Source organism: Rhinatrema bivittatum, chromosome 1 (genome assembly GCF_901001135.1).
Source record: "Rhinatrema bivittatum chromosome 1, aRhiBiv1.1, whole genome shotgun sequence".
NCBI classification, from domain to species: domain Eukaryota; kingdom Metazoa; phylum Chordata; class Amphibia; order Gymnophiona; family Rhinatrematidae; genus Rhinatrema; species Rhinatrema bivittatum.
Window position 1 is genome coordinate 839,293,005 of NC_042615.1, and position 14,476 is coordinate 839,307,480.

Consider the following 14,476-nt stretch of genomic DNA (forward strand, 5'->3'; position numbering starts at 1 on the left):
CTGCAGCTACTAATGAGTTACTAATGAGCTGCAGCTACTAATGTTACTAATTAGCTGAAGCTATTTACTAATGAGCTGAATCTACAAATGAGTAATTAATGAGCTGAAGCTACTGTTACTAACGAGCTGTTGCTACTAATGTTACTAACGAGCTGCAGCTTCTAATGAGTTATTAATGAGCTGCAGCTACTAATGTTACTAATTAGCTGAAGCTATTTACTAATGAGCTGAATCTACTAATGAGTTATTAATGAGCTGAAGCTACTGTTACTAATGAGCTGAAGCTACTAATGAGTTACTAATGAGCTACAGCTTCTGAGAATAATGAGCTGCAGCTACTAATGAGTTATTCATAAGCTGCAGCTACTGTTAGTCATGAGCTGCAGCTACTAATGAGTTACTAATTAGCTGAAGCTATTTACTAAGAGCTGAATCTACTGAGTTATTAATGAGCTGAAGCTACTGTTACTAATGAGCTGAAGCTACTAATGAGTTACTAATGAGCTACAGCTTCTGAGAATAACAAGCTGCAGCTGCTAATGAGTTACTAATGAGCTAACCTACTGAGTTGATAATGAGCTGCAGCTACTGAGTTACTCATGAACTGCAGCTAGTGTTAGTCATGAGCTGAATCTACTAATGACTTAGTGATGAGCTGCAGCTAGTAATGAGTTACAAACAAGCTGCAGCTACTAATGCATATTAGATATTTTTGTTTCTCAAATAAATACTGAACATTTCTTTTTGGAGCTTATGTTTCAAGGGGTGGATGGAAAAGCTTTGGCTTGTAATCTGAAGGTGACTTATGATACAAGCAACACTTCGGTGAAGAAGCTATAGAGAAGAGGAATCTAGGGAGGCTGAAACTGTAGGGAAGTTTGCATTCTTTCTCCAGGACCAATTAATTTGAACACAGAAGTTAAACCATAGCCACTATCCTCCCCGGCCCTCTCAGATATTAGAAATGTCACTTAAATCATTTGAGCACCCTGATGTAGCAGGTGAAACTGGAAGTAAAAAGAAAAGGACAAATGCTGAGCTTGGACAAGTTAAAGGCGGCAGCACTGGATGTGAATCCTCTCTTCCAGGAATGGTGAGTCCTGGAATTGTCACGGGATTCTCGCATGCACTGAGGGACATTCACATTGGATCACATGCTTGACTCTCTCCAATTACATTGTTTGAGTTCCACAATTTAATTTTTTCTAGTTTATGGAGCCACAGAGAAATTATTCAGAGCAAAAACTGAGGGAAATTAATTTTATATTCTGTGCTCTTATTCCTAAAATGGCCAAAATTGAAGGATAAATACACCAAAATACAAATTTAAAAAGCATTCACACTTCAGTCTCAAAAACCATACAAGTGATGCCCGATGTATTAATTTTATTAACAAGCAAACACTTCAGTAAGAAATCATTATGTAGCATTAAATACAGAGAGATAAGTAACAGAGAAGACTGCAATAACCTCATTCCCAGCAATGATATCTCATTATAAACTGATAGAGAGAGAGAAAGAGAAGTAACACAGGAAACTGCAAGAAGTAAAACGAGTCTGCAATAACCTCATTCCCAGCAATATCACATTATATACTAACAGAGAGGGAGAGAGAGAGAGAGGGAGAGAGAGAGAGGGAGAAACAGAAGTAAAACAGGAGTCTACAATAACCTCATTCCCAGCAATATCACATTATATACTAACAGAGAGAGAGAAAGCGAGAGAAAGAGAGAGAGAGCGAGAGAAAGAGAGAGCGAGTGTGTGTGAGAGAGAGAGAGGGAGAAACAGAAGTAAAACAGGAGTCTGCAGTAACCTCATTCCCAGCAATATCACATTATATACTAACAGAGAGGGAGAGAGAGAGAGAGGGAGAAACAGAAGTAAAACAGGAGTCTGCAATAACCTCATTCCCAGCAATGATATTACATTATACACTGACAGAGAGAGAGAGAGAGAGAGTGAGAGAGAGTGAGTGAGAGAGAGAGAGAAGTAAAACAGGAGTCTGCAATAACCTCATTCCCAGCAATATCACATTATATACTAACAGAGATAGAGAGAGAAAGAGAGAGAGAGGGAGAAACAGAAGTAAAACAGGAGTCTGCAATAACCTCATTCCCAGCAATGATATTACATTATACACTGACAGAGAGAGAGAGTGAGTGGGAGAGAGAGAAGTAACACAGGAGACTGCAATACTCTAATTCCCAGCAATATCACATTATACACTAACTGAGACAGAGAGAGAGAGAGAAGTAAGAGGCAGAGGCCAGAAGTGACAGTCCAGCATAGAGAGTGTGTTTGCGTGTGAGAGAGAGAGAGAGACAGAGCGAGTGAGAGAGAGAGAAAAAAGATAGAAAATTGCAATAACTTCATTCCCAGCAATGATATCTCTTTATAAACTGATAGAGAGAAAGAGAGAGTGAGTGAGAGAGAGAAGTTACGCAGGAGACTGCAATAACCTCATTCCCAGCAATGATATCACATTATACACTGAGAGAGAGAGAGAAAGAGAGAGAAAGAGAGAGAGAGAGAGAGAGAAGTTGCACAGGAGATTGCAATAATCTCATTCCCTGCAATGATATCACATTATACACTGAGAGAGAGAAAGAGAGAGCGAGAGAGAGAAGCTACACAGGAGATTGCAATAATCTCATTCCCTGCAATGATATCACATTATACACTGACAGAGAGAGAGGGAGAGAGAAAGAAGTAACACAGAAGACTGCAACAACCTCATTCCCAGCAATGATATCACATTATACACTGAGAGAGAGAAAGAGAGAGAGAGAGAGAAGAAGAAACACAGGAGACTATAATAACCTCATTCCCAGCAATGATATCACATTATACACTAACAGAGAGAGAAAGAGAGACGGAGAGAGAAGGAGAGAGAGAGAGAGAGAGAAGTAACACAGGAGACTACAATAACCTCATTCCCATCAATGATATCACATTATACACTGAGAGAGAAAGAGAGAGAGAAGGAGAGAGAGAGAGAGAGAGTGAGAGAGAAGTAACACTGGAGACTGCAATAACCTCATTCTCAGCAATATCAGTTATACACTAACAGAGCGAGGGAGAGAGAGAGAAATAAGTTACATAGGAGACTGCAATAACTTCATTCCCAGCAATGATATCTCATTATACACTAACAGAGAGAGAGGGAGAGAGAGAGAGAGAAAGAGAGAGAGAGAGAGAGTGTGAGAGAAAGAGGTTTCTGTAGGTTTAAAGAACAATATTACAATTCAATTATGGTTTATAAGAAGAAGCAGATAAAACAAAAAAGCAGCTGATTGGAGGTCCTGACATCCTCAGGTCTCAGAGTTTATTCAATCAGATGCAAATAGGCAAAACTCCATGGAGTGGGTGACAGCATTAAGACACTAGAAAAAGACAAAGAAAAGATCCAATCATTAAAAATATCACAAATTATACACCCCACGTACACAAACCCAGTCAATGAGAGTGTCACACATTATATTCCCCATACACAGACCCAGTCACTGAGAGTGTCACACATTATACATCCCATACACAGACCCAGTCACTGAGAGTGTCACACATTATACACCCTAGACATAGACCCTAGACTTAAATAACTCCTAATAAATTACAGTAGCATAAAATTTAATAAAACTAAACAACCTAAAATAGGATAAAATAACTAAAATAACTTAACAATAAAATGGTGTTCATATACTAAAATTAGTAGAGAAATGAAAAGTCCAGGCAGGAAATCTGGAAAATATCAGTTAGCTTGATTGAACGCCTGTTCAAATAGCCAGGTTTTTATCAGTTTCCTAAAACTATTAATATTTGCCTCAGTGTGAATATCGACAGGAAGGGAATTCCACATCATAGGCCCTGCCAGGGACAGCGATCTTTCTCTCACTTGCCCAAGATGGGCTATTTTGGAGATGGAATCGTCAGTAAGGCTAGCCCAAGTGATCTCAAGTTACGGGTGGGACATGAATGCGAAGTGATGCATTCAACCATTCCGTATAATTGTCCTATACAGCTTTATGAATTAGAGTAAGACATTTATACTTAATTCGGAACTGTACTGGCAACCAGTGCAAATTCATTAGAACAGGAGAAACATGATCAAATTTCTTAGTATTGGATAGAAGCCGTGCTGTGGCATTTTGCAATAGCTGCAGAGGTCGAATGGTAGATATGGGCACACCTAATAATAGGGCGTTGCAATAATCTAGTTTCGGTAAAATCAAGGCCTGTAATACAATCCAAAAATCGTTTGCGTGTAAAAGCGGCTTAATTTTTTTTTTAATTTGTAATTTATAGAAGCCACCCCATACACAGTCCCAGTCGCTGAGACTGTCTCACATTATACACCTCATACACAGACACAATCACTGAGTGTCTCATATTAATTACCCATTTATAGACCCAGTCACTGAGAGTGTCTCCTATTATACACCCCATACACAGACCCAATCACTGAGAGTGTCACACATTATACATCCCATACACAGACCCAGTCACTGAGAGTGTCTCATATTAATTACCCATTTATAGACCCAGTCACTGAGAGTGTCTCCTATTATACACCCCATACACAGACCCAGTTACTGAGAATGTCTCATATTAATTACCCATTTATAGACCCAATCACTGAGAGTGTCTCACATTATACATCTCATACACAGACCCAGTCACTGAGAGTGTCTCATATTAATTACCCATTTATAGACCCAGTCACTGAGAGTGTCTCATATTAATTACCCATTTATAGACCCAGTCACTGAGAGTGTCTCACATTATACACCCCATACAAATACCCAGTCACTGAGAGTGTCTCCTATTATACACCCCATACACAGACCCAGTTACTGAGAGTGTCTCATATTAATTACCCATTTATAGACCCAATCACTGAGACTGTCTCACATTATACATCTCATACACAGACCCAGTCACTGAGAGTGTCTCATATTAATTACCCATTTATAGACCCAGTCACTGAGAGTGTCTCCTATTATACACCCCATACACAGACCCAATCACTGATGTGTCACAAGGTTAATGCAACTCCAACATTGCTCTCTGCTTCAACGGCAGGGGGAAACGTGGAAAAGAGGATTTACATTCAGACAACATCCAACAAGGCATTGATCTATGCAGTCTGGGTAAACAGGTCTGCCACTCTAGCCTCCAGAGATCGGACTCGTTCTCTGAGAGCCAGGAGCTCTTTGCATCGCATGCACATGTACAACTTCTCACCGGTGGGTAAAAAATCATACATGTGACACTCAATGCAAAAGACTGGGAAGCCCCCCTCTTGCTGCTGGACTGCTGCCTTCATCTCAAATTTGCTCAGTTCCTAGTTAAGTTTTAGGTTGCTGTGAGAGTAGGAATGTGTCTAATTAACTTCCTTTAAATGTATTAGTGAAATCACTATGGACCAGATTTTAAAACCTACGCGTGTGGCCTACATTTGTGCATGCTACCCGGCGTGCACAAATGTACGCCCAATTTTATAACATGCACATGCAGCCTCGCGCATGTTATAAAATCAAGGATCAGCACGCGCAAGGGGGTGCACACTATTGCAACTTGTGTGCGCCAAGCCCTCGGGGAGACCAGCTGGCTTTCCCCGTTCTCTCCGAGGCCGCTCCGAAATTGGAGTGGCCTTGGAGGGAACATTCCTTCCCCCCCCCCACCGTCCCCTCCCTTCCCCTACCTGTCCCACCCACAAACAGTCTAACTTCCGTTAGTCAGCCAGAGTGACTCACTGCTCTCTTGCTTAACAATGTTGGTACCTAATCAAACCAAATCACACTACCTCAACACCTTTCCAAGGTGAGTAACTGAGTTGAACTTTTCAACCTTTTTACTTAGGTATACACTGCTCCTACCTTATTTCTAGCTTCTGGCTACTTTTTTTTAAATATACAAACACACTAACTTCTGCTTACTAGCTGCCTTACAGACTATTAAAAATAAACAGAATAACTTCTGCTTATTAGCTGCCTTACAGACTATCAAAAATACACTAACTACTGCGTGTTAGCTGCCTTACTGACTATTTAAAAATACAGTCTAACTTCAGTTTATTCCCTGCCTTACTGATTATTAAAAGCAGAAACACACACAAATTACACTAAATAATATTCCCAAATAGCTAACTTCATCCCAATACTTTTAAAAAAGTTAGATTCTGCAGAAGGGATTCTCCAGTCTACATCCGGCAGATTAAACCAACAATCACCACTTCTCCCTTCTTTCCCCTCTTTTGAATGTCTTCAACCAGATCTTTGTCAAGCTCTTCCATTTGGTTTGGAGGCCTGTAAACCACTCCAATATAAATAGATGCCCCATCATCTTTTGTTAGGTCAGCCCATAGTGCTTCTTCTTTGCCCCTTCTTCCTTGCAGCTCAGATGCTTGGATATTGTTTCTGACATAAAGAGCCACTCCTCCCCCTTTTCTGTTCTCTCTGTCCTTCCTTAATAAGTTATAGCCCAGTGTGGCCGTATCCCAATCATGAGAATCCCTGAACTCTGTCTTCATAACAGCAGCAATGTCCAAGTCCCAAGTCCTGCAGCTCTGGGATTTTATTACCCAGACTCCCAGCATTTCTGCTCAGAGCTTCCCAGCTTCTCTCCTTCAGGTCACTGCTTTTCTTCCTGGACTTCTTTTGTGCCTTATTCAGCTGACTTTTCTTATCCCCTTCTCCCATATTTTTTTGAGATTTGGGGGGTGACATTCCATTTTCTTTCTGCCACCCCTGGCATCTAGTTTAAATGCCTTATGACATAGGATTTGAATTTATCTCTTAGGATCCTTTTTCCTGCCACAACAGATGTAAGCCATCTTTGACACAGAGCCTCCTCCTGTTCCATCCATGGCCCCAGCCCCCAATAAATCCAAAACTTTGTTCCTTACACCAGGATTTGAGCCATACATTGAAGTTATCAATATGGCTTAGCCTCTCCTTCCCCTTTCCCAGAACAGGTAATGCTTGGATGCTGTTACTAGCAAGGTCGTTGGTTCCCAGATGGATGATAAAATCAACTTTAGAGTCTTTGCTTTCTTCTTTGATTGCTTTGGCTATCTGAAAAGCATTTCTGCCAGCCAATGATCCTAGGAGGCATTTAACTGTAGCGTTTCCCTCTAGAAGAGTTCCCAAATTAATACCTCTGATGACAGAGACACCCAGCACAATGAGCTTTTTTCTTTTATTATTGATTGTATTTTGGAATTTCTATATGCATTGAGTTTCTTCTTTCTTTTCAGATAACACGTCAATCTCTTTCACAAGAGCTTCTTCATTACCTAATACTGAGAAGCATTTTGTACTTGTGTCACTTGATACAGTGTGTGTCTCCGCACCATGGGTCTTACTCTACCATAGCCCACTGTAATCCTGTTGTTTTTTGAGTTCCTTAATGCCCTGTGTGAGGGGGGGGGGGGGGTTTGACTTGTGGGCTGCACAGTTGTGAAGAACGGATGTCTGTAGGTCACAGGTCTTATCCTACCTGAGCCCACTGTAAACCCCTTTTTCCTTGACTTTTGGTTTTTTTTGTGGTTATGGGGAATTAATTCCTGAATACTGTAAAGTGGGTGAAACTTTCTTTATTGCAGCTAATTCAGCTTTAACTTCAGCCAGCTACCTTTTGAGGGAAGAAAGTTCCGCACAAATGGGGCAAGCCCTAAGTTTCCAGATGATTTCCCTCAGAATAAAGGCTCCACAATAGTTACATTGGAAAAATCCTCATTTTGGTACATTTATTTGATGGATAACACCTAATTACCAAATTTCCAAATTATCTTGTTGCCAATTATGTATTTAGGCAGCCTATATCAGAAAAACAAACCTGGGGGTGGGAGGGAGTAAAACAGTTCACTGGACAGCGTATCTGCTATTGATTTTGAACAGATCCTCCCCCAGATTGGCTAGCTAAGTTAAGCTTTTTCCTTAGCTCTCCCCAAGAATCTGTAGTTGTGCTGTCTCCATGAAGTTCAAAGCAGACTGAGGACTTGATTGCCCCCTGTAATGCGCTATGAGTCACCTGTTCAGAGCTGAATAGCCCACTCCCTAAAGAACAGATTTCATTGGGAGGGGTAGATCCCTGCCCATTCTTATTGATTAATAACAATATTGATACATTTGTGGGTGTTTTGTTCTAAATTATTAATTTGTCTTTGAGCTCTGGTGAAGTACCCATTTGTTTGAAAGAAGCACTTGTAAGGCCTGAGTTGAAAGATGTTGTAATTCTAGCAAAACCTGATATTGCATCAGCCTTTTGTATGTTAACTCATGATTTATTACTTATTTGGACCATGCACACCAGTCTTTCATCCCCCATCATATACAGCTCTTTTGTATTACCGCATCTCGGATGCAAGACTCTACACATCTTGACATTGAATCCCAGCTGCCAAAACTTTGGTCCTCTTCAAGCTTTCGTAAATTACTTTTCATTCTTTCTACTCCTTCAAGCATGTCCACTCTGTTTCAGGTCTTAGTATCATCCACAAATAGACAAACCTTATCTTATAGCCCTTTTGCAATCTCGCTCACAAAGATATTGAACAGAACCAGTCCCAATACCGATCATAAGAACATAAGAAATTGCCACATTGGGTCAGACCAAAGGTCCATCAAAATCAACATCCTGTTTCCAACAGTGGCCAATCCAGGCTAAAACTAAGTATATCCCATGCTACTGATGCTAGTAATAGCAGTGGCTATTTTCTAAGTCAACTTGATTAATAGCAGTTAATGGACTTCTCCTCCAAGAACTTATCCAAACCTTTTTTAAACCCAGCTACACTAATTGCACTACTTTCTACTAAAACGTCTACAGCATCGAGCCCCGCACTCCTGCGGTGATACCCTAAGGTCCCTCCCCCAGTAGAGTTTCCCGGGGTGATTTCCGTGATCCCCCGGAGGTTTAAGTCCTCGGTCCGGTGGCCGAATCGCGGCAGGGACACAGCCCCCGGGCGAGGTTCGGGTGAGGCTTACGAGGCGCCTCGGTCCCGGCGTGGACGAGGCAGCGGGTGCATATCCTCAATCGCGGAGGTGAAGGTACTTGATCTCTTCCCCCACAGCCGGAGACCGCCCGGGTTCCAGCCAGGAAGCGCCGAGGATCAGGGAAAGTGTACGGCTTTTACTTCTGGTCTCAGAGGAACAGAGGATCGGCGGCGTGGCACGCCGTGGAGGGCGCCATTTTGTGGCCTTGTTCAGGTATTGAGCGCCCGTAATAGGCGCGGGTCTATGACTAAGCGCATATTGTATACCTTTGAGTGTGTATTGCTAACCGCTTATTGCTGAGAGCATATTGAATGACATTGAGCGTGTATTACTAACCGCTTATTGCTGATAGCCTATTGAATGCCATTGAGCGTGTATTGCTAACCGCTTATTGCTGAGAGCATATTGAATAACATTGAGCGTGTATTGCTAACCGCTTATTGCTGAGAGCATATTGAATGACATTGAGCGTGTATTGCTAACCGCTTATTGCTGAGAGCCTGTTGAATGCCATTGAGCGTGTATTACTAACCGCTTATTGCTGAGAGCATATTGAATAACATTGAGCGTGTATTGCTAACCGCTTATTGCTGAGAGCATATTGAATGACATTGAGCGTGTATTGCTAACCGCTTATTGCTGAGAGCCTGTTGAATGCCATTGAGCGTGTATTACTAACCGCTTATTGCTGAGAGCCTATTGAAAGCCATAGAGCGTGTATTGCTACCTGCATATTGCTGAGAGCATATTGCATACAACTGAGCTGTTTTCATGGCCGCCTATTGCTGAGAAAATATTGCATATTATTATGGTTAACATATTGCTGCCGCATATTATTATTATTGTGCGCCTGTTGTATTAAGCGCATATTGCTGCCGCATATTCTTATTATTGTGCGCCTGCTATATTAAGCGCACATTGCTGCCGCATATTATTAAGCGCCTGTTGTATTAAGCGCATATTGCTGCCGCATATTCTTATTATTGTGCGCCTGTTGCATTGAACGCATATTGCTGCCGCCTATTATTCTTGTGCGCCTGTTCTATTAAGTGTATATTATTGCCGCTTATCACTCAGCGCCTCCTTTTACATGGAGCAGAACGCCTCGGCATCTTCAGCGGGGGCGCCTCCTGCCTCCGGCATTAAAGCCCTCGGCCTCTGCTCTGCATGCCAGCTTCGAGCCACGTACAGTGAAGAGCCAGACTCCCTATGTGTCCAATGTGAGGAGGCTGTGGGACCCTCGGGCCAGGACCAGTCTCAGCCAAGATTTGCTGATAGTTCTCCAGGGGCTACCCCGGATTTAGCGGTCAGTCTCGACCAATCAGGAATCCCGGGGGATCTCGTACCCCGGCGGTTGGAGGCTGCTTCAATTTCCTGGGTGGATCTCTTTAAGGGGATTCATGCCTTTGTACAGATGCAAACGGCTTCCCGTCCAGGCCCTGCGGTTCCAGTTGTTCCTGTTGTCCCTGCTGTTTCTACGGTCCCTGCGGTGCCGGCAACTGCGGTGGCCACTGTGGCTGCCGCTGCGGTGGCGGCTCCAGCAGATCCTGTTCCTGGACCATCACGCCCTTATCGTGAGCGGGACCTCCCACAGCTGGACAGTCCAGCTCAGTCAGACCAAGAGGTTTCACCGGACGAGTCCGAACTCCCGGACGAGGGGGAACTTCCCCCAGGGATTGAGCCATATAGAACCATGCGGCGGTTCTTCCCTAAGGAGGATCTCTCGGACCTGGTGTCCCAGTGTCTAGCAGAATTGGATATTACAGGTCCTAGCGCTACGGTGCCTTCTGCACAGAAACCCCTGCTGGAAGGTCTCCGTCCGACAGCCCGCCATTTTCCATTCTTGCAAGCAGCACAACAACTGATAGATTTAGAATGGGCTGCACCAGCGGCCGCATTCAAAGGGGGCCGGGCCCTGACGGGCATGTACCCATTGGCACCGGCTATTCAGGACTTGCTGGCATGCCCTCAGGTGGACGCCTTGATTAGTGCTGTGGTCAAGCGCACTACCATTCCAGTTGAAGGGGGGACGGCCCTCAAGGAGCCTCATGACCGGCGACTGGACGCCATTCTGAAACAGACTTTTGAGGTAGCGGCTTTATCTTTGCGGATCGCCACCTGCTGCACAGTGGTGACGCGTTCCTGTTTGTCACAGGTCAGAAACAACGCTCCAGCAGCAGACATGGAGTCAGCTCTCTCGTTCCTCACGGATGCTGCATCAGACCTAGTCCGAACTACAGCCAAGGGGGGTCTCCTCCTCCGTAGCTGCCAGGAGGCAGCTCTGGATCCGGAAATGGTCAGCCGATGCGCCTTCCAAGACACGCCTCACCAGATTGCCCTTTAAGGGCTCTTTCCTGTTTGGCAGCGACCTTGATAAACTGGCCAGCACATGGGGCGCTTCTCCAGTACCTCGACTGCCGGAAGATCGGTTCAGGAGGAACCAGCGAGCCTTTCCAAGGCCCTCCAGGGGTAGAAGCTCCCAGCGCTTCATTCCCTATAGGAGTCGCTACCAGGCACCTCATCCTCAGGCCAGGAACCAGTCCTTTCGGATCAAGCAGCACAAGAGGGAAGCAGGCTCGGGCTCTGGTCCCGGCCGCGCCTCACAATGAGAGTCCGCCGATCCATCTGGGGGACAGAGCCATAGGGGGCAGGTTAACCCTCTTCTACCCCAGATGGGTCGAGATTACGTCAGACCAGTGGGTCCTCACCATTATCCGGGAGGGATATTATCTGGACTTTCATCATCTCCCTCCGGACAAGTTTGTGGAATCTTCATGTCCCATACACAAGAAGGCAGCATTGGAAGCTACCCTGGAGAGGCTCCTGTCCTTGAAAGCCATCATCCCAGTACCTGCCTGGGAAGTGAATTCTGGAAACTATTCCATTTATTTCATGGTACCCAGGAAAGGGGGCACCTTTCGGCCCGTACTGGACCTCAAGTCGGTCAATCAATACTTAAGAGTCCCGAGGTTTCGCATGGAAACTCTGCGTTCCGTCAAGACCGCAGTACAGCCAGGAGAATTCCTCACGGCATTGGACCTGTCAGAAGCTTACCTGCATATGCCGATCCATCCGGATCATCAGCGCTACCTACGCTTCAAGGTTCTAGGCCGCCACTTCCAATTCTGGGCTCTGCCCTTCGGGTTGGCCACGTCACCGCGGACCTTCACCAAGGTGGTCGTAGTGGTAGCAGCGGCACTCAGACGGGAAGGAATTCTGGTCCATCCCTACCTAGATGACTGGCTGATCAGGGCAAAATCTCGAGAGGAGAGCCTTCGGACAACCGACAGAGTGATTGCCCTTCTGGAAAGCTTGGGCTGGGTAATCAACCTCAGCAAGAGTTGCCTACAGCCTTCCCAGTCACTGGAATACCTGGGGGTACAGTTTGACACCCAGGCAGACACAGTCAGTCTCACTGCCAAGAGAAGGTTGAAACATTCAGTACTTGATGGGAGCCAGTCGGCCCATAGCTTGGGATTATCTGCAGGTTCTAGGTCTCATGGCATCCACCCTGGAAGTGGTACCTTGGGCAAGGGCCCATATGAGACCTCTACAGCACTCACTGCTCTCTCCGGCTACGGAACTATTCCACGCACCTACCTCTGCTGGCCAGAGTACGGACCCAGTTACGGTGGTGGTTGCAGTCCAACCACATGAGCAGGGGGTCGAAGATGTCCTCCCCCACGTGGACTCTGCTCACCACAGATGCCAGCCTGAGCGGCTGGGGAGCACACTGCGAAGAACTAGCCGCACAAGGGTGGTGGAACAGAGAAGAGTCAGCGTGGAACATCAACCGTCTAGAGGCTCGGGCAGTCCGATTGGCATGCCTTCGATTTGCTCACCGACTGAAGAACAGAGCAGTCAGAGTGATGTCAAAAACGCCACCACGGTGGCATACATCAATCGTCAGGGCGGAACCAGAAGCCGACAAGTATCGCTGGAGATCGCCCTGCTGATGGCTTGGGCAGAGGCGAATCTTCAGGCCATCCACATTGCCGGGAGGGCCAACACCACGGCAGACTTCCTCAGCAGAGAAAGCCTAAATCCGGGAGAGTGGCAGCTGTCACCCACAGCCTTCCAGCTGATTGTGGATCACTGGGGGATTCCGGACATGGATTTACTGGCGGACAAGTCCAATGCTCAAGTACCCAGATACTTCAGCCGCAAGCGCGACCCGTTCTCCCACGGAATCGATGCCTTGGTTCAGCTGTGGCCTCCAGGGACTCTGCTATACGCCTTTCCTCCGTGGCCTCTGCTGGGCGCCATCATCCACAAGATTCAGAAACACTGGGGCCTAGTTCTTCTAGTGGCACCAGACTGGCCAAGAAGACCCTGGTATGCTGACATGAGAAGACTACTGGCAGGGGAGCCCCTTCCCCTGCCTCCTCTCTGGGACCTTCTACGTCAAGGTCCCATCCTCCACGAGGATCTAGCTCAATTCTCTCTTACGGTCTGGCCATTGAGAAGGCTAGACTGAAGAAACGAGGTTACTCGGAGCCTGTGATAGATACGCTTCTCCGAGCTCGCAAGTTTTCCACGTCCCTCACCTATGTAAGGATCTGGAGGATATTTGAAGCATGGTGCGACACTCATGGCACCAATCCACATTCGACCACAATCCCTGTTGTGTTGGATTTCCTGCAAGATGGACTTCAGAAGGGTCTCTCCCTCAGCTCCATCAAGGTTTAGGTGGCTGCGCTGTCTTGCTATGGTCCCAGGAGGGATGGCAAGACCATTGCCAAGCACCCAGATGTTTCTCGTTTCCTGAAAGGAGTCAAGCATATTCGTCCGCCACTGAAGTGGCCTGTGCCATTATGGAACCTCAACCTTGTTTTGGATTTCCTCGCGGGATCCACCTTCAGACCCCTTCGGGGTCTGTCTCTCCATTCTCTAACCTTGAAGATGGTCTTCTTGCTGGCGGTGTGCTCTGCATGCCGCATCTCAGAGCTACAAGCACTGTCCTGCCGGGATCCCTTTCTCAGGATCACTCCTGAGGCTATTCATCTTCGGACGGTTCCCTCCTTTCTACCTAAAGTGGTTTCACAGTTTCATCTTAACCAAACCATATCCTTGCCTACCACGGCGGGTTTGAAGAAATCTGAAGAAGGGCGTTTATTACGCCATCTCGACATTGGCAGATCACTGCCCAGATATCTGGAAGTGACACAAGAACTACGAAAGACGGACCATCTATTCGTCCTGCACAGCGGGAAGAAGCAAGGTGAAGCGGCCTCGCGGCCCACCATCACCCGCTGGATTAAAGAAGTTATCAGAGCAGCTTACGTAGAGGCTGGGAAGTCTCCGCCTCTACAAGTCAAGGCTCATTCTACCAGAGCACAAGTGGCATCCTGGGCGGAATCCCGGATGCTGTCTCCTGCAGAAATATGTAAAGCGGCGACATGGTCCTCCCTCCATACCTTCTCCAGATTCTACCGTCTGGATGTCCAGGCCAGGGAGGACTCAGCATTTGCGAGGGCAGT

General features: G+C 45.8%; 1 protein-coding gene across 1 annotated transcript in view; it reads right to left on the minus strand.

Annotated features, from left to right (window-relative positions):
- Positions 1-1,355: 1,355 nt before the first annotated feature.
- LOC115079772 (WAP four-disulfide core domain protein 3-like) overlaps positions 1,356-14,476 on the minus strand; it is a 127,343-nt gene continuing 114,222 nt past the window's right edge. The window contains exon 7 of the mRNA XM_029583621.1: positions 1,356-3,383. Coding sequence (XP_029439481.1) covers positions 3,376-3,383 — 8 coding nt within the window. The 3' untranslated portion in view covers positions 1,356-3,375. The remainder of the gene's footprint in view (positions 3,384-14,476) is intronic.